At 39.8% G+C, this 23,875-nt stretch overlaps 1 protein-coding gene across 2 annotated transcripts in view; it reads right to left on the bottom strand.

Moving 5' to 3' along the window:
* Positions 1-23,476, bottom strand: part of LOC127657449 (calsyntenin-3-like) — a 40,524-nt gene extending 17,048 nt beyond the window's left edge. The window contains exons 1-9 of one of the 2 annotated variants that reach the window (XM_052146207.1): positions 23,216-23,476; positions 22,249-22,315; positions 19,015-19,137; positions 16,242-16,452; positions 15,754-15,962; positions 13,934-14,083; positions 12,137-12,322; positions 10,497-10,784; positions 9,332-9,444 (exon numbers count right to left, since the gene is read on the bottom strand). In XM_052146207.1, coding sequence (XP_052002167.1) covers positions 9,332-9,444; positions 10,497-10,784; positions 12,137-12,322; positions 13,934-14,083; positions 15,754-15,962; positions 16,242-16,452; positions 19,015-19,137; positions 22,249-22,315 — 1,347 coding nt within the window. In that variant the 5' untranslated portion in view covers positions 23,216-23,476. The remainder of the gene's footprint in view (positions 1-9,331; positions 9,445-10,496; positions 10,785-12,136; positions 12,323-13,933; positions 14,084-15,753; positions 15,963-16,241; positions 16,453-19,014; positions 19,138-22,248; positions 22,316-23,215) is intronic. The other variant, XM_052146208.1, reaches the window with a different exon arrangement.
* Between the last annotated feature and the right edge of the window lie 399 nt (positions 23,477-23,875).

Below are 23,875 nucleotides of genomic sequence, written 5' to 3'. Positions count from 1 at the left end.
AGAGACTGTGGGACTATGGGAGGTGCTGTGGCCTGTGCTTAGTCAAAAATCGGTGACACGCAAAGCATTGAGAAAGAGAGGAGTCCACAGCCACCATTTGTAAACAAACTAGCTGCTAGCCTTCTACTCAGATGATTGTGCTAATTTTACAATTCCCTTAACAGAAATAACATATAACAAACAAATTATCAAAAAGGATGACTTTTTCAAACTGTAGCCTGACTGGCCCAATTCAAACTGTAGCCTGAAGACACAGGCTGCATCCAAAAACTGGAAAATGCTGCCTTTGGTATAGGATGAAATAAGGTGATTTTTTAATTGTTCAGAGGCCAGTTTTCTTAAGAGTTCCATTCATTCAAAAATGCTGTCAGTTAAACCATCAACTGATAAGGCAGCTGCCTACATTGTTGGATGCAGCCAAAGTTCATATAAAACAGCCCTAACAAAAGTGTAGCTCCGTTCATGGCATCCTCTATCTGTGTTGCTAATGTTGTTACTATTGCTATAGAATCGCTCATGCAAACAACGTTACAAGAACAATTGCCAATACTTGATGATGCCACTACTGGGGTTACTTTGGTGAGTTTGAATGCAAGAGGGAAAAAGTCTCCATGGGTGTCCTGTTCCTCTTAAAGGGCACCTATTATGCCCCTATTCACGAGTTGTAATTTAAATCTTTGGTGTCCCCAGAATGTGTCTGTGAAGTTTCAGGTCAAAATACCCTACAGATAATTTATTATAACATGTTGAAAATGCCAATTTTTGGGTGGGAATAAAAACTAGCTGTTTTTGTGTGTGTCTTTAAATGCAAATGAGCTGGTGCTCCCCACCCCATATCCAGAATAGGGCGGAGTTTTGACATCTCTGCTTCAGGTAACTAGACATCATAAGCAACATGACTGTCAGCAAAAATAGTGGTGTTCAGCCCTATGAGTCAGACACTGATGAGGGAGAATGAACCAGGAAGCTTCTGAATTTTCAGAACACACAAAAATACTGTTACAATGTTCACTATGCACTATATCGAAACAACACACACAAACAAACATGTTGAACATGTTGTGTAATGTTCACTTATTAATTGGTGTACAATTACGGCAGTGTCCGTCAACAGTCATGGGCAGGGCCTGTACAAAGTGACCTCACTTTGTACAGAATCTGCAAACGGCTTGTTCTGAGACAGTGCTTATGATTAAAAAAAAAAGGACTGGATGGATTTTTATCATTACAGGGTGGTTGCGTACACACACTGCCAACACACATTTATGTTATTTTGCATAATAGGTGCCCTTTAAGGGTTCTCATCTAGAAAGTTTCTAAGGGAAAAGTAACCTGACTGTAGGTGGAAAAGGGCCTTATTGATGGCGGCGAACGCTGGAGAGTGCTCCATTTTAAATTTGATTTAACTGCAGTGTTTGCAACAGTTGATCATTCAGTTTTAATTGATACATTGAAGAGATGGGTGGGAATATCTGGGGCAGCTTTGACTGGATTATTTCCTATTTGTCGAATAGGAAATTTGTAGTATGCAGTGAACAATCAGACCAGATGACATTCCTGGAGCCAGTTTATGTCAGAGCCCCTCCCTAACTGTCAAAGCAAAGAAGAGAGGCTCCCTTTTGATTGGATTGTGGCAAGACCAACACAAACAAATACCAAGCTAAGTCATCAGATAAGCTGCTCGGACAACTACCAGATACTTCAGAAAGTAAAAAGACATCTCATTGGTCTATGAGTGGTTTCTTAGCAACATATAAACCCCCTATCCTAAGGGTTGACCAATGTCTAGAGCTCGACTACAGACCATAAAAAATTATTGAGGGCCTCTAAAAGCAGTGTTGGATTATACATGCAGAAGAATTTAAACAACATTATTTGAATCTGGGATTTACCCAATGCACGATTTATACAATACCTAGGCTTGCTAGGTACTTCGGACAATTGCTTTGAAATGTGGTAATTTGTATACCTGACAAATGAATGATTATAGCCTGATGTACCTCATTAAAATGTGTGTAATGTTTTATCCATATAACCAAGGAAATAACCAGTATGATTTATAACCATGATTTGGAGTGGCAGTGGCATAGTGGGATAAAGCGCTGAGATGGTAATCAGAAGGTTGCTGGTTCGATCCCCACAGCCACCACCATTGTGTCCTTGAGCAAGGCACTTAACTCCAGGTTGCTCTGGGGGGATTGTCCCTGCAATAAGTGCACTGTAAGTCGCTTTGGATAAAAGCATCTGCTAAATGCATAAATGTAAATGTAATGTAACCAGGAGTTTTTCATGTTTTGTTACCTACACATACAAATATTAATGAAAGAATGTCAAATTTAAAAATAGTTACATGGAGGAAGCTGATGACAACGAATATCATGTCTCTTGTACCATTCTCAAGATATAAAAGTACATTATTAAATATGCACTATTTTTGAGTGGGAGATCTGAAACAAAGAACCATAAATCAACTGTTGGAAAAGACAGACCATTTGACCATGTGACTTTGAAAAGTCACTTCTGATTGGCGCAGGACGCCTTTGGGGATGAGGCCAATTTCAGTTCAAATGTTTCCAAACAGGAAGAACACTCTCTCTTCAGTCTCTTTTCTTCTCTCCTCACAATACATACAGACAATAACTCTTCGATCTTACAGAGGTCCAAAACATTGATGGAATGAACTTTCACCCAAAAGAGCCAAGAACAAGCAACACAAAGAACGAAAGGAAACACCACTACATGCAAGTACATCTCCAATATTGTGCTCAAAGTGCTGGTGTATTTGCAAAATACTTTGGGTAATTCGATAGCAAATCGATGTTGACTCAACTAAGGTCAAAATCAAATCAAATCACTTTATTGTCACACTACCATGTACACAAGTGCAACAGTAGGTGAAAGTCTTGTGTGCAGTTCCGAGCAGCATAGCAGTCATGACAGTGACGAGACATATACCAATTACAATAAACAACATACTTACACAACACAATAATAATATACAATGTACAGTAAACAATACACACAATATAGAATACACATACAATAAAAAAATAAAAATAAAGAGTATATAAAAAATATATATACAGTAGTTGTATTGTGGAGAATATAATTATGACAGTCCAGTGTGAGATATAAGATTAATAAAGTGCAGTGCTGATTATCGATCGTGAGAGATCAAGTGTTCAAAAGTCTGATTGCTTGGTGGAAGAAGCTGTCATGTAGTCGGCTGGAGCGGGACCTGATGCTGCGATACCGCCTGCCTGATGCTAGCAGTGAGAGCAGCACATGACACGGGTGGCTGGAGTCTCTGATGATCCTTTTTTCACACACAGCCTGTTATATATGTCCTGGAGGGAGGGAAGCTCATCTCCGATGATGTGTCTGGCAATTCGCACCACCTTTTGCAAGGCTTTGTGGTTGTGGGCTGTGCTATTGCCGTATGAGGGGGTGAAGCAGCCAGTCAGGATGCTCTCTACAGTGCTGGTGTAGAACCATGTGAGGATGTGGTGGTTCATTTCAAATTTCCTCAGCCATCTCAGAAAGAAGAGGCGCTGGTGAGCCTTCTTCAAAACGGCCTCAATGTGGACGGACCATGTGAGTTCCTCGGTAATGTGGACACCGAGGAACTTGAAGCTGCTGACTCTCTCCACCGGTGTTCCATTAATAGTGATGGGGCTGTGCTCTCGGTCTTTCTTCCTGAAGCCCACTACAAGGTCCTTGGTTTTACTGACGTTGAGGGAGTGGTTGTGCTCATGACACCAGCGTGTCAGAGTGTGCACCTCCTCTTTGTAGGCTGTTTCATCATTGTCAGTGATCAGACCTACCACCATTGTATCGTCAACAAACTTAATGATGGCATTGGAGCTATTTGTTGCCACACAGTCATGTGTGTACAGGGAATACAGGAGTGGGCTGAGAACACAGCCCTGCGGGGCTGCAGTGTTGAGGGTCAGTGATGAGATGTTGCTGCCCATTCTAACCACCTGACGTCTGCCTGACAGGAAGTCCAGGATCCAGCTGCACAGTCAGCTGTTTAAGCCCAGAGCCCGGAGTTTCACAACAAGCTTGGAGTTGGCACTATGGTGTTAAATGCTGAGCTGTAGTCTACAAACAGCCACGAGTGCTCTCTCCGCGAGGGCGGTGTTATTGTCCTCGAAACGAGCATAAAATGTATAAAGCTCATCCAGGAGAGAGGCAGCGGTGTTCACGGCGGTGTTTTTATTGGCTTTGTAGTCCGTGATGATGTTAATTCCCTGCCACATACTTCTAGAGTCAGTGGTGTTGAACTGTCCTTCAATTTTGTGCCTGTACTGGCATTTGGCTGCTCTGATAAGAGTTACGGAGGGCATAACTGGCTAGTTTAACTGGCTTCCCGGAATTAAAAGCGGAGCGCATTAAGTGCCGCACGAACATCACCGTTAACCCGTGGTTTCTGGTTCAGGTAGATCCGTATTGTTTTGGGTGGAACAACGTCCTCTATGCACTTCCTGATGAAACACGTTACGTTATCAGTATAAACTTCGATGTCGTCATCAGAGGCGGACCGGAACATCTCCCAGTCTGCGTGATCAAAACAGTCTTGAAGCAGAGTCTGATTGGTCCGACCAGCACTGGATAGTTCTGAGGGTGGGTGCTTCCTGTTTCAGTTTCTGCCTGTAAGCGGGCAGAAGCTGAAAGGAAGAGTGGTCTGACTTGCCAAATGTTGGGCGGGGGAGGGATTTGTAACCTTACCGGAAAGGAGAATAGCAATGGTCCAAAACCTGGTCCCCTCGTGTGTTGAAGCTTATGTGTTGGTGATATTTTGGTGCGATTGTTTTAAAGTTGGCTTTGTTAAAGTCCCCAGTAACAATGAACGCGGCCTCAGGGTGCGCGGTTTCCTGCTCACTTATGCTCCCATACAGTTCCTTGAGTGCCCGGTCTGTGTCGGCTTGTGAGGGGATGTACACAGCTGTGATAATGACCGCTGTGAATTCCCTCGGTAGCCTGTATGGTTGACACAAAAGCATGAGATATTCCAGATCAGGAGAGCAGAAAGACTTGATAAAATGTACATTCCTCTGATCACACCATGATTTGTTGATCATAAAACATACACCACCACCTCTGTTTTTATCTTTCGCTCTGTCCGCTCAGTGCATGGAGAAGCCTGAATATTTGCCAGTAGTATACTGGGTAGCGAAGGTCAATTTGCACAACGTCTTACTCTGATGAGTACGGTGGCTCTTTTTCCCCTTTTCCTTCTGCGTTTCCGTGGCCGGGCAGCTCCGCTGGAGTGTTTGTAAACAGCGGGTCGGCATTGAGGAATTTGAAGTCCGGTTTTCAGTGCGTGATTGCAAAACCAATGTCCAAAAGCGTTTGTCTGTCATATACAATAAGGCAGACAACATCCAAGACAAAAAAACTAAAAACTGTAAACAAAACAAACAATAAACTGCAGTGTTGTGTCAGAGCTTGCAATGCAGCAGCCATACCCGCCGCCATCTTTAGTCCAATCAGTTAAATGGTTTTAAGGCATTGTCAACAGACTCCATAAAGTTAATCTTCACTGTATTGATAATTTATTTCACATTCTGTCACTCTTTTCATATCGTTTCAAATATCCTTACATATAATGGTGTGAGAATGTAGGCACGTTAACGGTTCCTTTATAAATTCATCAGTACCAAATATCCTACAGCAACATTAACTTACCATGTGGCAAACTCTGCAACAAAAAAGCCACAAAGACAAATCTTTACACACAAACTTTTACTCTTAAAATGGACACCAACTGCTCACATTCACTTCTTGTTTATTCACAGAACTGTTTATGTAAATTGCAGTTGTTCAATTAGCACAATAGTTCACATAAATTGATCTATAGTGGTATAAATTAATGCATGTGTAATATCATATTTGGTCTCTATATCTTCAGAAAAATGCCAAGCATTGGCGATTTCTCAGGGAAAGCAAAGCCATTCTCTGCTGGGGTAAAATGCTTAATAAATAAATATTTTTTAATCCTTTCATTCTCATTGACCTTTTTGCCTTGTATTTTCAATCGCTATCAACTCCTAATTAATCTACAAATGAATAGCAAAAAACCCAAAAACATTTATCCAATCAGAATTTATTCCTCGATGCTTACAAGCAAAGAGTGACAACTGTTTCATAAATCGCATGAGTCTGAGCTCCACCCCGTCAGGCCTTCAGAATTTCCACAGAATCCCTAAACACTGCAGTGAATAGGCATCTAAAGTCTAGATTAATCAGCCAATCAGATTGATTTATTTGTTCTTGTGGGTGTAGTCTTTAAGATATGTCCCAGTCCAGCCTTCTAGCTTCTTAGCTTTAAGTGATGTACGTAATTTGAAAGTGAAGAATGCGAGATCTTGTTGAGGAGTCGGCTGTCATCACTGCTGTTATTGCCACTGAGAAAGAGATCCTTATGGATTTAAAAACCTAAGATGTTCTGCATGATCATGCGATTGATTAATTAAACAAGAAAGGAGGACTCATTTTCACTTCAAGCAAATTGGTAAGTGCTTTTTGCATTGTTATAGCAACATCTGGAGTTTTCTAAGTGTAAATTAGGCTGCTAGAGCGTTCAGTGTCAGATCAAAAGAAAAGTAACTGTGTACCCTGACAAAACAAAATGTATTGCAAGCAAAATTTAAATAACAAGTATTAGTAGAGAGATTTTTCTTGGTATTAGACCTCCTTGTTTCTGGTTTTCTTGCGTGGATGTGTTTTTAAAATGTCAATTGGTATTATTAGTTGACTGCCACGTAATGTATGATGGGCATACAGTATCTTATTCATTGTGAAACTGTGTTTTCTTAATGGCATGAATCGCAGTGAAGGCCTAGACTTAAATTGCACGGGATGCAGCTGATGCCAAGAGTATTTTTGAAGAGGTTTGGAAAAGGAACAATGCATGGATGAAACTTTAAAGACATTGTTCTAACTATGTACTTTAAAATATGCAAATGTGCCACACAGAGAAGGGAGGATGAGCCACACTGTGTGTCCCCCTCCGATGTCACCAGCCAATCATAACCTTGAAACTAGAAGCGCCAAACTGAAATCTCCTCCTCATCATGAAGGTATAAAACTATCGTCCGGATGACCACACCTTTGTTCTAAGTACCCGGCTGTTTGAGTTTGGGAGCAATAACAGAATAATAAACATTTTTATGTTAAGAAAATAACAGTAACATTCCAAAGTCCTGAGTCCCCATCCATAGGGTCGCTAACAGCAAATACTTCGATATCATCTCCATTCTGGTCTCACTCCATGAGAGAGAGGATAATAGATCATCCAATGTTCTTAGTCTCCTTCCAAGAGACAGTAGAAGATCGACCAAGCACCAAGTCTCACTACAAGAGAATATTGTAACCCCAAGCTCAGAATCCCTATATCAGGGAGATAACTACAAAAACAAAGTTTAGCTTCTTTTCAAGTTTCAGGCATATGCGTGTTCCAGATAAAGAAACTTGCACTGACATAAGGTCTGTTTATCTGTGTGTTCCAGATTGCATGAACCCTCTCGGTGTTTCCAGAAGATCAGCATTCCTCAGCTCCTTTGTGTCCAAGGCTGTTGAAGTGGAATCCAGCTCCTTCCCAGCTGTAACGTGAATCTGAGCCACAGTGGAAGACGTCGCCATAAGCAAACTCATCGATCTCAAGGAGAACGTAAATATCACTAATAAACCTCTTTCCAGAGACCATGGCATTTGTGTATACTATCAGTTTATGATTTTCTAATGTTCTTTAGATTACATAACCTGTGTATGAAATGTCTTGCAAATAATATTTGTGTCATTTGTTACTTAGGAATAAGGTTTTCACCTTATTTATTAACAGAGAAACAGCAATTTATCTTTAATAAGATAATAGACATACTTTCTATTGCTACATCCAATTCAGCCGCTTGCATCTTTCCATCCTATGCACATTATTTACCTATTCAATTATTTTACCTTTTGGCATATTAGTACCATTTTGTAGTTTTTGTTAGTCATTCTTGTTTATCTTTTTGTAAATAAAACTAATTTATTACATCTGTGTTCCTTTTGTTGATGATACAGATGAGCTCTAAAGAGTTAGGGAATCTCGCAAATCCTTCAGATTATTCAGATAACCAACTCCCTCCAATTTATTTTTTTGACTGGTCCATTTGGATCATTCTTTTACTATTAAAGTGAAACTGATGTCCATCTGACATTAATAATCACACACGCATACACCTTAAGAGAAGTGTGATCAAAAATCACCACGTAATTTGGTGTATTGTGTGAGGCCCAGATAATTTCAGTTGTTCCTGGGTGATTCTCACTACAAGTATTTATTGGAGATGAGATGTCCTCCTCTTCAACAATAACATTTGGTGTTCCACAAGGATCCCTGTAAGGGCCAATATTGTTTTCTTTATATATGATACCTCTTGGTACTGTGATTTAAAAATACAACATACATTATCATTGCTATGCAGATGACCTACAGTTATACTTGTTGAATCCCAATGATCTGTCTAGTTCAAATCTTCTTCATAAGTGTACTGTCACGCATGTAGGTGAAGGCAGACAAGGAGCAAGGATCTAGGTGCAGCGGTTCTTTATTTGAAATAAAACAAAAGGAAACAAACACTACAAGAACAAAGGAAATACCCGCGATGGGGAAAAATAAAGCAAAACTACAAAAACAACACGAAAGACATTAGAAGGGTTTAACGGGTAGGAGAAACAATGACGGAGAGCACGGAAACAAGCATCCACAAACATTAAAGACCGACAGGGGAATGGAGAAATAAACAGGGTTATATACACAGAGGTGATGGAACTAAACGATACGCAGGTGAAAACAATGAGTGAGTGCTGGCAGGTGGTGAGGGCAAGGAGAGTTCGGAAGTGTAGTTTTCTAGACAATGACTGGTGAAAACACGGACCGGACCACAAGGAACGTGACATGGAATGTGACGTGCTGAGTGAAACAGAAAACACGGGGCAGACAACACAGGAACGTGACATGTACAGCAGATATAAAAAAATTGAATGGCATCTAATTTTCTGCAGTTAAATTCTGATAAAACAGAGGTTGTTTTAATTGGTCATGGTTTTAAAAAAAAAGTCAGATTGAGTCACCACTTCACAACAATCAATTGGTCCTGAATATTCTGCATTGGTAGTAAGAAATTTGGGCATTCATTTTGAAATCAATTTAAATTTAAACAGGAAGTACCTCCATATATGGTCAAATCAGCTTCCAGACCACATTAGTTGGCCAACATACTTCAAACCAGATTTTCTTCAGAATGAATAAAATTAAATTAATCAATCACATGTAGTTTACCTGCTCCAGTTTCCAAAGGAATTTGACAGGCCTTGCGGCAGACACATCTGGCCAATAGAAGAGAGAGAGACGACAGCCATGTACCGATAAAGAGTAGTGGGAGTACGAGTCATCTAGAAATTAGACCAACACAAATCAGTTCACTTAAAATCAGACACTGTCAAGGGACACAGAACAAAACACACTAAAAAAATAACTCTTTGGTTGAACTTGATTCAGTCGGTTTATAGACGTAACATAATAGAATCAAGTAAATTAGTGATGGGTCGTTCATGAACGATTCGTTCATTGTGAACAAATCGTTTATGTGACTCAGAAGAACGAGTAGTCTTAGAGAGTGATTCATTAATTTTGTCTTGGCCGCACGTGTGCATTGCGCAACCTAAGTGAAAAACGCATAGGCGCTGAACAGGAAACCGAAATGATTAGTTCACCTTTCAACTCTTTTGGTCCGAGTCATTCGGTCTTTTGTCACGTGACAGCCATATACACTGCTATACATTGCTCACACAGGAAACAGAAATGATTAGTTCACCTCTCGAGTCATCTGGTCGAGTCGTTCATTCTTTTGTCAAGTGAAGGCTGTATATGCTATGCACATACGACTGTCACGTGACAAAAGAATGAACGGCTCAGGCAAGAAGATTAAATCCAGAGGTGAACTAATAATTTCTGTTTCACACATTTGTCCTTTGCTGCATTATCCATTTTTCCTTATTGGGACAACAATCAAAATTTGCGATGTGTTGGGGGGATTTGGCTATTGAAAATGTAACATTTTAATTTAATTCTGCACAAATTAACTAAATGACTTGAATAAAGATTCGCTCATTTTGCTGAATGAGACTCAAAGATTCAAGTCAGTAAAATGATCCCTAAAGTATATCCAACAAAATTTGACATGTCAAAATAACTTTTAGTTATATAATATTTTATGATATGCAAGCTAGTGTCAGTAAATATTAGAATGCCAAATACACGCTGGTGTGAAGAACTTCTGAGTGCATCTTGGTCACGTAGCTATGGTTAGCACAGCAATTTTTCAATGGATAAAATATAATGTAGAATCCTCAAAATCAATCTAAAACATTCATATTTATCATGATAAATTAGAAGACATATTGTGATATCACATCCTGATATCAGTATTAAACTTCTGACTGACCATTCTTTACAGTGCTGCAGACAATAGTCTCCTCCTCTTTATGGGTTCCTCTCGCCTGATTGGCTGGTGGCTGCATGTTAGCCCCTCCCCTTCGCATCCACAGCTGCAGGGTGAAGTGGTCGCCAGATACTGTTGCAGCAATGGAATCAGGTACTACAGCAACATGGGTTGAGCCATTGAAGGAGAAGACCAGGGATGAATCAGAGGATGGCAGAGTTGGCAGTGCAGCGGTCCAATTGGTTGCAGGAGATGGTGGTGGGAGAAGGTCAACTTCACCTCTCACTGCACCTTAAAAAAGACCAAGAAAACAGGGTAACACTTTCAATGAAGCCCATATATATAATGCATTGTAAAGTCGTAATGCATTAGTAATGTCTCATAATACACCTTATAATATGTTTTAACTTCTCATAAATAATTGTTACCACAATTATAATGCATTATAATACTTACCAATTCATAGTTATACCTTAGAGCTTTATGCATAATGTCACCAGGAACATCCAATTTTATCTGCAGAAGTTATAATGTATTATATCTGTAGTTATAATTATTTATGAGAAGTTATAACTGTATAAGGTGTATTATGAGACATTATGATCAATGCATTTATAAAGCCTTTACAATGCATTATATTTATATGGGCTTCATTGAAATTTTTTCCGAAAACAGAACTGTTTTGAAAACAATGTTTGAGTTAAGATGAGCTTTGAGAATTATGCACATACAGTAAGTGCATGCTCATTTGAGAGGATATGCATTCAGTGGCTTATCTGTGGAGAACGGAGTGATTTGGGACAAAACTATGTGCCAATCAAACATTTTCCTATATGCTTTAAATGAAATGAACAGTTGGTCAATAGAGACTGCAACAGTTTGCAATAGACTGCATTTTCCCCTAATCACTGCTAATCCTCATGAATGAGGATCTGATCCCATCATCACAGTTAGACCTAAAATTATTTCAAGGAAATTCACACAAATATGAAAATTCTCTTGTCATTTAATCACCCTCATGCCATCCCAGATCACCAGCAGAACACAAATAAATATGTTTTTGGAAGAATATTTCAGCCCTGTAGGTCCATACAATGCAAGTGAGGGTGGAAAAAACTTTGAAGCTCCAAAAAGCATATAAAAGGCAGCATTACAGTACTCCATATGACTCCTGTGGTCTTCTGAAGTGATCCAATCAGTTTTGGGTGAGAACAGACCAAAATGTAACTCCTTTTTCACTGTACAATCCTTTTAGTCACTATAGGCACCATCATGAGTTCAAGCCCGATTACATTTCCTAGTGCTTGTTTAATACATGTGCAGAGCGATAGATGGCACTATGTAGTGTAATCGAGCTTGAAATCAAGATTTATAGTGAAAAAGTTATAGTTATATTTTGAACTGTTTCACACCCTAAATTGATTTGATCTCTTCAGAAGACATGGATTGAACAACAGTCAAGTGAGCAGAGATATTCTTCTAGGATCTAGTGAGCAGAGATATTCTTCTAAAAATCATCATTTGTGTTCTGCAGAAGACGCATTTTGAATACCATGAGGTAACATACATTTTTGGGTTAACTATCCTTTTAGAAACATGAAACATTTTCACAGATCAGAAATTTGAGTGGCTCACAAACATACCACAGAGCCTGCGTACAGATCGATCAGAGTAGCTATCCCTGTCGCAGCCCTTCCCAATATGACCTGTCTGAAGCTCAACAGTAGCCTGAATGTTCCAAACGGTTTCCTCACACGTTTCCAAGTGGAGGTTTGGGAAGAGAGGGATACTGCCGGAGCCAGGAGTATATTCAATACGCTTTGACCATCCTGTAATTCAAACACACATATATAATGAATGACTTTCCATTTATAAAATTTACATTACCGACACTAAATTGAGTGGAACTTCTTTACCTTAAAAGGTTAGTTTACCTTAAAATTTAATTCAGTCATTGTTTACTCACCCCTTTGTTGTTGTAACCCCATATTATGACTTTCTTTCTTTTTCTTAACACAAAGGGAGAAATTGTGAAAAAATATTGGGCTCAGTGATATCATACAATGGCAGTTTAAGTATGGTGATCTTCATTCACATGGTGAATTTAGAAGTCTAATAACTTATTCCATGAGACTCATTTTTGTTAAGAAAGCATCCAATAAGGTTTGGTGAGAAACAAACCAAAATCGAATGTATTATTTAGGGAAACTGTTGACCGACCGTTGCTGTCATCTGTGTGTTCATGAGACTGCATGAGAGAAAAAATTCACGCAGCCCACTGGCGAAATGGGGCTTTCAAGTGACTAAAAACAGGTCCACTTAGGGGGGCCTGGGTAGCTCAGCGAGTATTGATGCTGACTACCACCCCTGGAGTCAGGAGTTTGAATCCAGGACGTGCTGAGTGACTCCAGCCAGGTCTCCAAAGCAACCAATTTGGCCGGTTGTTAGGGAGGGTAGAGTCACATGGGGTAACCTCCTCGTGGTTGCTATATTATGGTTCTCGCTCTCGGTGGGGCTCATTGTGAGTTGTTTGTGGATGCCACGGAGAATAGCGTGAAGGCTGCACATGCACTAGGTCTCTGCGGTAACGTGCAACAAGCCACGTGATAAGATGCACGGATTGACAGTTTCAGACACGGAGGAAACTGAGATTCATCCTACGCCACCAAGATTGAGTCACTATGCCACCACGAGGACTTAGAGCACATTGGGAATTGGGCATTCCAAATTGGGGAGAAAAGTGGATAAAATAAAAAAGAAACAGGTCCACCACAGCAATAGAAACAACAGAACACAACACATATGCACACAAACCAAACTTACTTAATATGTCCGAGTTTGTAGTTGCAGAATAAAGGCATTTCTATGCCCAGCCTCAATTGCTTGTTTTTACTGCACTACTTTTTGCATCCTTTTGAATCTTGAAGAGGTGGTCACCATAAACTGCCATTGTATGACATCATTTAGCACAAAAATGTTTCACAATTTCTCCCTTTGTGTTAATAAAAAGAAAGAAAATCATATGGGGTTATAACAACACCGGGGTGAGTAAACAATGGCTGAATTTCCATTTTGGGGTGAACTCTCTCTTTAAATCTTTTTATTTATTTATATTTAGAGAGTTTGTATGTGCTTATGCATTACTTATTTGAAATCAAATTGTGAGATATATGTATGTGTATATATGGGTTAACTCATGTATATATGCATGTACTTATTTACATTATTTGCTTAATAATGTATGGGTGGTGGGGGGAAATTAATGAAACAAAAAAAGAAAAAGTAATAAATAGTTGTTAAATATAAACAATGTAATTGAAACGTACAATGTAATGAGAAATGTATTGAACGGACACAGTTAAGTATAAAAAAATATATTTTTTATAACATGCAAATAATAATGATATATGCTGTCTAAATAAATAAGCCTGAGTAATTACCAATCCAGCCTGGCTTGCAGGAAGGTTTGACGGTGACTATGACCTGAGCATCAGCCTGAGCTCGATTCTTCCCACAGTCAAAGGCTGTCACCCAGAAACTGTGGACACGCTGGTGTTTGGAGTCCAGTGGCTCAGTATTCTTTATGTTCCCTGAGTTTGTGTGTGTGTGTGTGTGTGTGTGTGTGTGAGAGAGAAGAGAGAAAGAGAGAGAGAGAGAGAGAGAGAGAGAGAAACAGAAAGAGAAAGAGAAAGATTAATTCCTCCAGAAATTTCAAAGAGAACTTTCGAAGATATAAAAGCAACATGTAAACCATATTGTATTGTAATAGAACTGGCTGAATACTGCCAGGGACACTGTCAGTGTTGGTCTGAAAAAGCAAACCATTAAAAATACCTCACAATGAGAGAAAGACAACAAACAAAGCAGTGAAACAAGGCAGAGGGAGAGGATGAAAGCCAAGAGTGGAATGAGCGTTAGAAAGACATTGAAGAGTGGCACAATAAATAAAAGGATATTCACAGAGTGGTGTCTGGTTCGGCCTGACCCAAATTACCAAACCAAACCACTCATACTATAGCATAAAAATCTGCAAAGTCATGGCAAAAAGAGGACCTTTATTACTCACTCCCTGTCTCTTTCTCCCTTGTTTCCTGTTTCTACTAGTCAGCTCCTTTTTTAATCAACATTCATCATGTTACAAAATGTCGGCTATTGATTGTCTCTTCCTTTGTCGGTCAATGGGTGCTCCAATCTCCACTGTATGGCTCAGGAGGGGTGAGTTTTCCTCAACCTCACTGCAGTGACTGGGCTGTTCAGAAAGTTGCCCAAAAAACCTGCTGAATATATGTCACCTCTGTTTTTGTTTTGTTTTTTTAGATAAACAATGATTTAAACAGTAAAGGCCTATGCTTTGTGAGAATGGATGCAACGTTATGCAGAAATACTATGGTGAACCCTAGTTCTGGGTTTTATCAATGCTAGGATTTATCATCCTTATCCTCACTTAATGGTTTAGAAAAGATTATATTATTTTTGTACAACAATGTAAAATATTGCCACATATAGTGTAGATTGCAAGTTTTGATGGAAGTGTGTAATTTCTGCGGCAATAGCATCACCAAACACAATTGCAAAAATAATTAATGTTTTCAAACAGGTTTCCTGAACTCTCCCTCTTTCATTGGTCGGACACACAGACCTGCCACAAATTCATTGCGAGGTTACAGTGAGGCACTTGAATGTGAAAGTGAATCTGGCTGACATTTGGAGGGTTTAAACACAGAAATTTGAAGCTTATAATTTTATAAAAGCACTCACATTAATTCTTCTGTTAAAACTCATGTATTATTTGAACTGTAATGTTGTTTAAATCATAATATTTACAGTCAATTTAGGGTTTGTTGGCATTACATCATCATGGTAACAAAGCTGAAAAATTGGCTTTATCTTTACACAGAAAAAGTTGATTTATGAAATGATTTTCACACACAAATAATTTTTACACTTTTACACATATGCTTTATGCTTTGTGGTTATACTTTTTAAAAAGTGAGCATTTTAACATTCAAAAATTGGCCACATTCACTTCCATTGTAAGTGCCTCACTGGAACCAAGCTATTTGCTTTTTTAAAGAACAGGAGGAATGAGTCAAAAATAATTTTTGTGGCAATCAACATTATACCACAAATGACATCGATTGAGCTTAACTTGTATTGAACCTGGAAAATTCCTTTAAGCTGGCATTGGAGAAATTATTTTCATACACACTTCAATCGTTAAACTAATCTTATTTTTCCAGTAAGGAGTTCAAGGTCTCACCATCATTGTCAATGGTGAAAGGGACGTTGGGCGTAATGATGTCATAGAAGCAGATCTGGCTGTATTGAGGGGAGCAGTCTGCATCCACTGCTTCCACCCTCACAATTCGATCAAACAGACGACCCTCAGGCACCGACGCCTCGTACCGATGCTCCACGAAGACTGGAGAGAACTCATTCACATCATTTACACGAACGTGCACTGTGGCTCTGTGAAGAAAGGGTGTTAAGAGTACAATTTAGAAAGGAAAATATAAACATACAGAAAACCACAAAATGTGTTGCATAAATTAGCAAAACCTTGAAATCCAGATAACAACTTTTTTTTTTACTATTACACCTAAAAGTTTAATTATTCAAGTTTAGAAAGTCAAGTTTGCACAGCATGGAACATTGGGCATTGAAATGCTTTACATTTTTTTGAAGAGGGGAGTGCTGAGCAGGTATGTCATATGTAGATGGTGAGAAAGAAACTATTGTTTCTCTTACTTGTGGGATTTCTTGCTGTTGGCGCCATCAGGACCCTCACCGCAGTCATAAGCCTGGATAGTGAAGCTGTGCTCCTTCTGACTTTCACAGTCCAGAGGCTCCTTAGACCGAACAAGACCTTCTCCAGTGGAGCGGTCAAACACCACTGCCTCAAACTGTGCAGATCCAGAAACACCTGGTCCATTATGAACCCTAAACCCACATATTTCCCCTTGAACAGAGAGAGAGAAGATAGTGTTACAGAAGGACAGTCTGCAGTGAAAAAACCTCTTTTGTATAAAATCCTAATTTAAAATAAATGACCAGATTTATGTGTGAAATTATTAGAAATGTATTGTTGAGTGCTCTCCTAAAATGTAACACTTGTCCGTGTTCAGAAAGTGCTGTTACACATGACACGGCTCTATGAATGTTAGCTCAGCTTTTATCCGTGTAATTTGTGTAAATATAATATTAAATTACTTACCATATTACTAAACTAGCTACTTGAAGCTCCTGCATTTACTACCCCCAAATGGACTACTTGGTCGAACTGTTTAATCAGACACTGAAGAATAGGATTTGTAAGTTTGTGCACGAAGATGCTCGGAATTGGGACAAGTGGCTCAAGCCCCTATTATTTGTAGTTCGAGAGGTACCGCAAGCATCCATAGAGTTCTCCACATTTGAATTATTGTACTAGCATCCTAAATCCTACGGGACAAATGGAAGGAGGGACCTTCAAACAGCAAAAATGAAATTCAATACATTCTTCACCTGAGAGCAAAACTCCACCCACTGGGACAATTAACACAGGAGAATTTGCTCCAGGCTCAAGAACGTCAAAGCCGGTTTTATAGTAGGGGTACTTGACTTCGGGAATTTACACTGGGAGATAAAGTCTTAGAATTGCTCCTCACATTAAACTCTAAATTACTCGCCAAGTGGCAAGGACCCTTTGAGGTCACACGGCAAGTTGGGGAAGTCGATCATAAGGTTATATGAATGGATAGAGGTGGTACACATCAGATTTATCACCTCAATCTCCTAAAACCGTGGAGAGAGGCGGTCCCCGTGACTTTGGAGATGGTGGTTCCAGAAGAGGAGGAGTTCGGACTGGAGGTGAACTTAAAAGCCACCGGTCGAGTTACCCCGGTCACTTGCGGAGACCCCCTCTCAACGTCACAATTTGCAGAGGTTGCAAAGAGAATTCTCAGACGTGTTCTCGCCTCTTCCCGGTCGTACGAATCTCGTAGAGCACCATATTGAAATGACCCCAGGGGTAGTGGTACGCAATCCTCAGACCGCACGCTGCTTAAGCCACTGCCTATCTGGATGATATCATTATTTAGAGTAATGATTGGCAGTGGCACCTGCAGCATCTGAGGGCTGTCTTGAGGTCATTGAGATGAGTGGGACTCAAGGCAAACCCGAAGAAGAGTGCAATTGGGTGGGTGGAATTACGGTATCTGGGCTTCCACTTTGGTAACGGACAAGTGCATCCCGAAATCGATAAGACAGCAGCCATTGTGGCTTGTCCGAGGCCCAAGATCAAAAAAGGGGGTTGAGACATTTCCTGGGGCTGGCTGGCTATTATCATAGGTTTGTACCCAATTATTCAGACGTCACCAGCCTGCTGACTGATCTCACTAAAAAGGGAGTGCCAGACCCGGTCCAGTGGACGGAGCCATGCCAACAGGCTTTCCTGCAAGTGAAGGCTGCACTCTGTGGCAGACCACTTTTGCATTCCCCTGACATCTCTCTCCCTTTTGTGTTGCAGACAGATGCATTGGATGGGGGGTGGGAGCGGTAATGTCCAGATGGTGGAGGGGGAGGAGCGCTCAATCCTGTACATTAGTTGCAAACTCTCACTGAGGGAGACTAGGTAGAGCACGATTGAAAAGGAGTGTTTGGCCATCAAGTGGGAGGTCTGCACCCTCCGGTACTATCTGTTGGGGCGTGCTTTCACTCTCTGTTCAGACCACGGCCCACTCCAGTGGTTAAATCGCATGAAGGATGCCAACGTGCAGATCACCCATTGGTATCTCCCTCCACAGGACGGGAGTGCAGATGGCTGTGGCGGATTTCCTCATTAGAAATGGGGGGGGTGAGTAAGTGACGGGCAATGAGGGTACATGGCGATTTGGGCGTGGCCGAGTGACGTCTGTGAAGAGTGAGGCCGAGGGAGATGAGTGGTGAATGATTTCCACCTGTGCTTACCTGTCTTGTGTTTCAGTGAGGAGTGAAAGGGGCATTTAAGAAGAGGGGACAGTGGAGGACAGAGAGAGAGAGAGAGAGAGCCCAGCTGACAAGTTGTCTGTGTGTGCCAGTTGCGGTGCAACAGTAGCTGTGTTTTGTTTGCCCCTTAAATTTGTAGGAAAGCTGAAACTATTCTATCTATTTTCGTTATAGTTGCTAAGTGATCTATTTTGTTAAAAAAAAAAAAAAAAAAAGTGTTCTTCCTGTGTTAGAATCGCTGTCTCCCGCTTACTCATTCCCTAGGAGCTAAGGGATTTGTTACATGTGTCTTTAATCTTAACAAGTTTTCACAGTAGTAGCAGAAGAGGTCATATTTGAGTAGTTGGCAAATAACATGAACATAAGCCTTTTTAATTCAACATAGATTTTGGATTAGAATTATGTGAATGTATACAGGAAGTGAAAGTGTATATTTTAGGTAATCCAACCAAAAAAGCAACATTTTTTGAATCCACTTTTTGCCTTTTATTTTTTTGCAGATCACTTAAATAGTACTTTAATTTTTTAAATATTCAGTAATTATCATCATCTTTACCAGCATAGTGAAGGGGAGCATCTTTATCCAGGGCAAACAGAGGTGGGTTGAGGAGGACAGTGTTGTCGTTCTCCATGACAATCCCCTGGTATTCCGTCTCGATCCATGGCTTGTGTTTATTGGCTGAGAATGAAAAATGACAAAAGCAGGAAAGGGTGTGAGATCCACATGAACAATCTGTGATAAAAACAAAAAAACTAAAAATAATTGGTTTTTTTTGCCCAAGACTGATTATTATGAAGGGGAGAGAGCAAAGAATCAAAAACAAACACATATAGTCCAAATTAATTTGCAAAAAAAAAAAAAAAAAACTTATGCTAAAATATGTTGGCAGCAGATGGTGCAATGGTTTTGGCCAGCTGTACATATGCATAAGACTAGCACATTAAGTTACAAGCATACCATATGGGGATCCACATTAAGAAAAAGTGAGCGACGGACACACACACACACACACACACACACACACACACACACACACACACACACACACATAAACAAACAAACAAACACACACACACAGCATGCCACACCTCGCTGCCTTGCAGAGTAATTAGGTGTTGATATCTGTTGGCCGGATCGCACACCGTGAGGTATATTGCACCAATCACTCAAATAAAGAAACACAGCTTTCTTTGAACACTCTGACGTACAAATTTCACTCTCAATCAAATTCACTGAAAATGCAAACATTTACTTTGGTGGAAAAGGGGGTAAATATTGTGCTTTTTTTAATTCTAGCAAAGCCAATTTGCACCCTTATGTTGATTACCACCAATAAATGTTTTGAAATAAATCTTAGTTACAGTGAGGCACTTACAATGGAAGTGAATGTGGCCAATTTTTTACTTTAAAATACTCACTGTTTCAAAGGTTTAGCCACAAGACATAAAGGAAATGTGTAAACACGATTTTATTGTGCTAAAATCGCTTGCATTTTCTGTGCAAAGTTATGGCCAATTGCAACTTGGTTACCATGATGATGTAATATCAGCAAGCCCTAAAATGACTGTATCAATGACAATTAAAACAACTTTAAAGCTCAAATAACAAGAATTCATGTAAGTACTTTTATAAAATTATAAGCTTCAAATTTCTGCCTTAAAACCCACCAAAATGTGTCCCCATTCACTTCCATTGTAAATTTAGGATTCTGCTTTATTTAGGATTCAACTTTATTGTCATTGTGCAGAGTACAGGTACAGAGCCAATGAAATGCAGTTGTTTTCGCATATCCCAACTAAGCTGGGGTCAGAGTGCAGAGTCAGCCATGAAACAGCGCCCCTGGAGCAGATTGGGTCAAGGGCCTTGCTCAAGGGCCCAACAGTGGTATCTTGACGGTGCTGGGGCTTGAACCCCCGACCTTTCGGTCAATAACCCAGAGCCTCAACCACTGAGCTACTATTATGTCACAAATACTGTCAATTGATCTTAACTTGTACTGAATCCGGAACTTTCCATTAAGTGTGATAAAATCTCTGTACTACATGATTTTAGTGTGATAAATAACTTACAGGATTTACAGTGTTAAGCCGATTTGGTGACAAAGTTATAAAATTGGATATAACTTTGCACAGATAAGGTTAGTAAGCAGTTTTATCTCACTATAATCATGTAGTACAGGGTTATCACACTTAAATCACGTTAACATAAATAATGTTTGCTTCTTTTGGCTAAACTTTTGAAACAGTGTATATTTTAAATGTTTATGCACTGACCACATTCACATCTGTTGTAAGCGCCTTACCGTAACCGAACCATACCGTTTTTTATAAACGAGAGACATTATGCCACAAATGTTACAGATTGAGCTAAATTTGTCTTAAACCTGGAACATAACTTTAAAACTGAAGTGTGTCATTTTTCAATGTTAAAATACTTTCTCATATTCAGCATTGTATGCAGAGACAACAAGTAGTAATGCTTGTAGCATGCTGACCACCTCACTCTCTTTCAACTCATTCTCTCTTTTTTAGGCATTTATCTCTTTTCCTATCCCTCTCTAACCAACCCACCCACGCCTGCGCTCTTCCCTCTCATCCCTCACTCAGCCATATAAAATTAATCTGAGCATCAGACCACTAGATTACTCTTTGGATTACAGAGCGAGAGACATCACTTTGCATCTCTGGAACACACCCACCACCCTGATCACTCCATTTATCCCACGTGCTGTTTTCATACAGTGACCAGTGTTTTTTTAAGCAACTCTGACAGGAGAGATAGAACTATTTTTGTCTCTCTTCTCAAAGAGAATAATTGTAAATTAAGACAAATAGCATCTCCGGATTCCCATGTAAAAATAGCAAAGACGAGAATAGATAAGCTTTCACCCTTTTTTCAAGGACAAGACAGTCGACCTCTCACTCTCTCTTTCTCTTTCTCTCTCTCTCTCTCTGAGAACCTAAAGCACATATCTTATGTGCATCCTTCCCCACCCTTTCTGCCCTTCTCCAAATTTGGCTGTATTGCTTGCGCTCTCTCTCTCTCTCTCTCTCTCTCTCTCTCTCTCTCTCCATCAGTTAGTCAACATATATCTGTCACTACCTATCATCCATTCTGTCTCCTTTTTCTTTTTATCTTTCAGTGTATCATTCTATTCTTTTTCTTATCTCAGTCTCTTTGGATTTCACTTTCCGTCTTCAAGTTGTCTGTTCTTATGTCACCTTGAGATGTGGCCTACCCTTCTGGAATTCAAAGGGATAGTTCACCCAAAAAAGAAAATTCTGTCATCATTACTTGCCCTCATGTTTTTCCAAACCTGTATGACGTACTTTCTTCTGAAGAACAAAAGAAGACTCAGTCACCATTTATGTTCGCTTTTTTTATACAATGAAAGTAAATGATGACTGACACTGTCATTCTGCCTAACATCTCCTTTTGCATTCAATGGAAGCCAGAATGTCATTTAGGTTTAGAACAACATGAGTGTGAGTATTCATTTTTGGGTGAACAATCCCATTAACCCATGAAATCGCTCCATCTTCATTGACATAAGACACTGGAAGCATTCACCAAATAAAAAGTACTGATCAGAACAAAATAGTCTGATTATTGACATCACAACATACAACAGTGTAACATTATTGAATTAATAATTAATGAATAGGTTCATGTAAATCTACTGTAAGTGCATTTCCCTCTAGAGTAGCCAACAAAATTATTAATACACTCATCCACTCTTAATCATCTACACGCTGCTCAATATCAACATTCAAAAGGATGGAGACTGACCTTTGTTGCCATGGGCAACCGAAGTCAAGCAAAAGAGGAGAAAGGAGAGAAAACTCAATCTGGCCATCTGAGAGAGGAAGGCAGAGGCAGAGGGGAAGGACAGAAGGGAAATACATGCATTAACCTGATATTAAGCGGTTTAAGAGGAGAAACAGATGAGCACAGAGACAGAGAAACAGACATCTCCTTGAACAACACACACTGGGGTTGAAGTTTCATTTCACATGCAATTTTGCTAGCATTTCTTTAAACTCAAGTATTAAGGCAAATACTCTGCGCTATGTAAATGTGAATATGATATGTAGCCCTATGTAATAGGCCTACCCTTGACATCATTATTGTAGCTAAGGGCCTTGTAGGGCCAAGGAGGCCAGAATATAATATTCAGAGTAGTATAAACACTATATATACACAATTGACAATCAACACTTCGACTAAAAGCTTCATACTTAAGACATAATGCGAGTGTGCGTGAAAGTGAGAAGTCTGCGCATCCTCGTTCACGCGCGCTTGCAGGTGTATCCTCGCGCGCGCGTATACGCGGGTGTCACAATCGCTTAAGAATACTGGTTTGATAACAGAATAACTCATGTGATTTGCCTATATTGATTACAGACATCTGAAAATACATTGGCTATTTATCTGTCATTTACGTACAACGATATTTTTATAATGCAGATTACAAAACTGACAACTTGGATGATGGGCAGAGGACGGGATTTTCCAGCGCGTTAAACTGACCGGGTTTTAATGTGTTATAGCTCACATAGCTAGGCTATATGTCACACACATAAATGCGACAAACAATCATCGATTTTTTTTTAAGCCTACAGACAGATTCAAGCGCATCGAAAACATTATATCGTCCCAATATACAAAGCAGAGACAGTGGTTCAATTAATATAACCCCCGTCTAAAGAGTAATTTTAAATGAGAATTATTATTCTGGAATCAAATGTAACGTTACCGTGAGGTGTGTGAGATGGTACCGTGATCAGTGTCCTCTCAGCATCCGTGACACACTCCTATGACAGCCTGATACCCGCCGACACACGAGTAGCCTACACCAAACGCAACGAGTGGAGCGTTGGGGCCTCCTGAGATTTTCAGAGCTGTAAAAAGGAGCGGAACCGGAATTCGAAGATTAGATATCAAGAAACCAATGCTGTCGGTGGATACCGTGAGAAAAAAAGACGGAGAGATAGCCGCGGTTAACCCGCCCACACTGCGTCTCTCTCGCTCTACGGCGAATTTACAAATCCTACTACGGTAAAGGTTTGGTTCTTAATATTAATCAGTCGAGTGCTCTTCAGTGGACGGTAAGAACGCTTCAACTTAATATTTATTAGCAGTCCGTGCCTATCAGAAGGCAAGGTCGCGATGCAGGAACTGGTTAATTAATGTTTTAAACTTAAAGGGATATTCTGGGTTCAATACAAGTTATGCTCAATTGACAATATTTGTAGCATAATTTGGATTACCACAACAATTAATTTTGACTCTCACCTCCTTTTCTTAAAATAAAAAAAAGAGAGACACTTACAATGGAAGTGAATGGGGCCAATTTTGGATGGTTTTAAGGCAGAAATGTGAAGCTTGTAATTATATAAACGCACTTACGTTCATT

Source organism: Xyrauchen texanus, chromosome 17 (assembly GCF_025860055.1).
Source record: "Xyrauchen texanus isolate HMW12.3.18 chromosome 17, RBS_HiC_50CHRs, whole genome shotgun sequence".
NCBI classification, from domain to species: domain Eukaryota; kingdom Metazoa; phylum Chordata; class Actinopteri; order Cypriniformes; family Catostomidae; genus Xyrauchen; species Xyrauchen texanus.
This window is presented reverse-complemented; position numbering and strand designations above follow the sequence as displayed.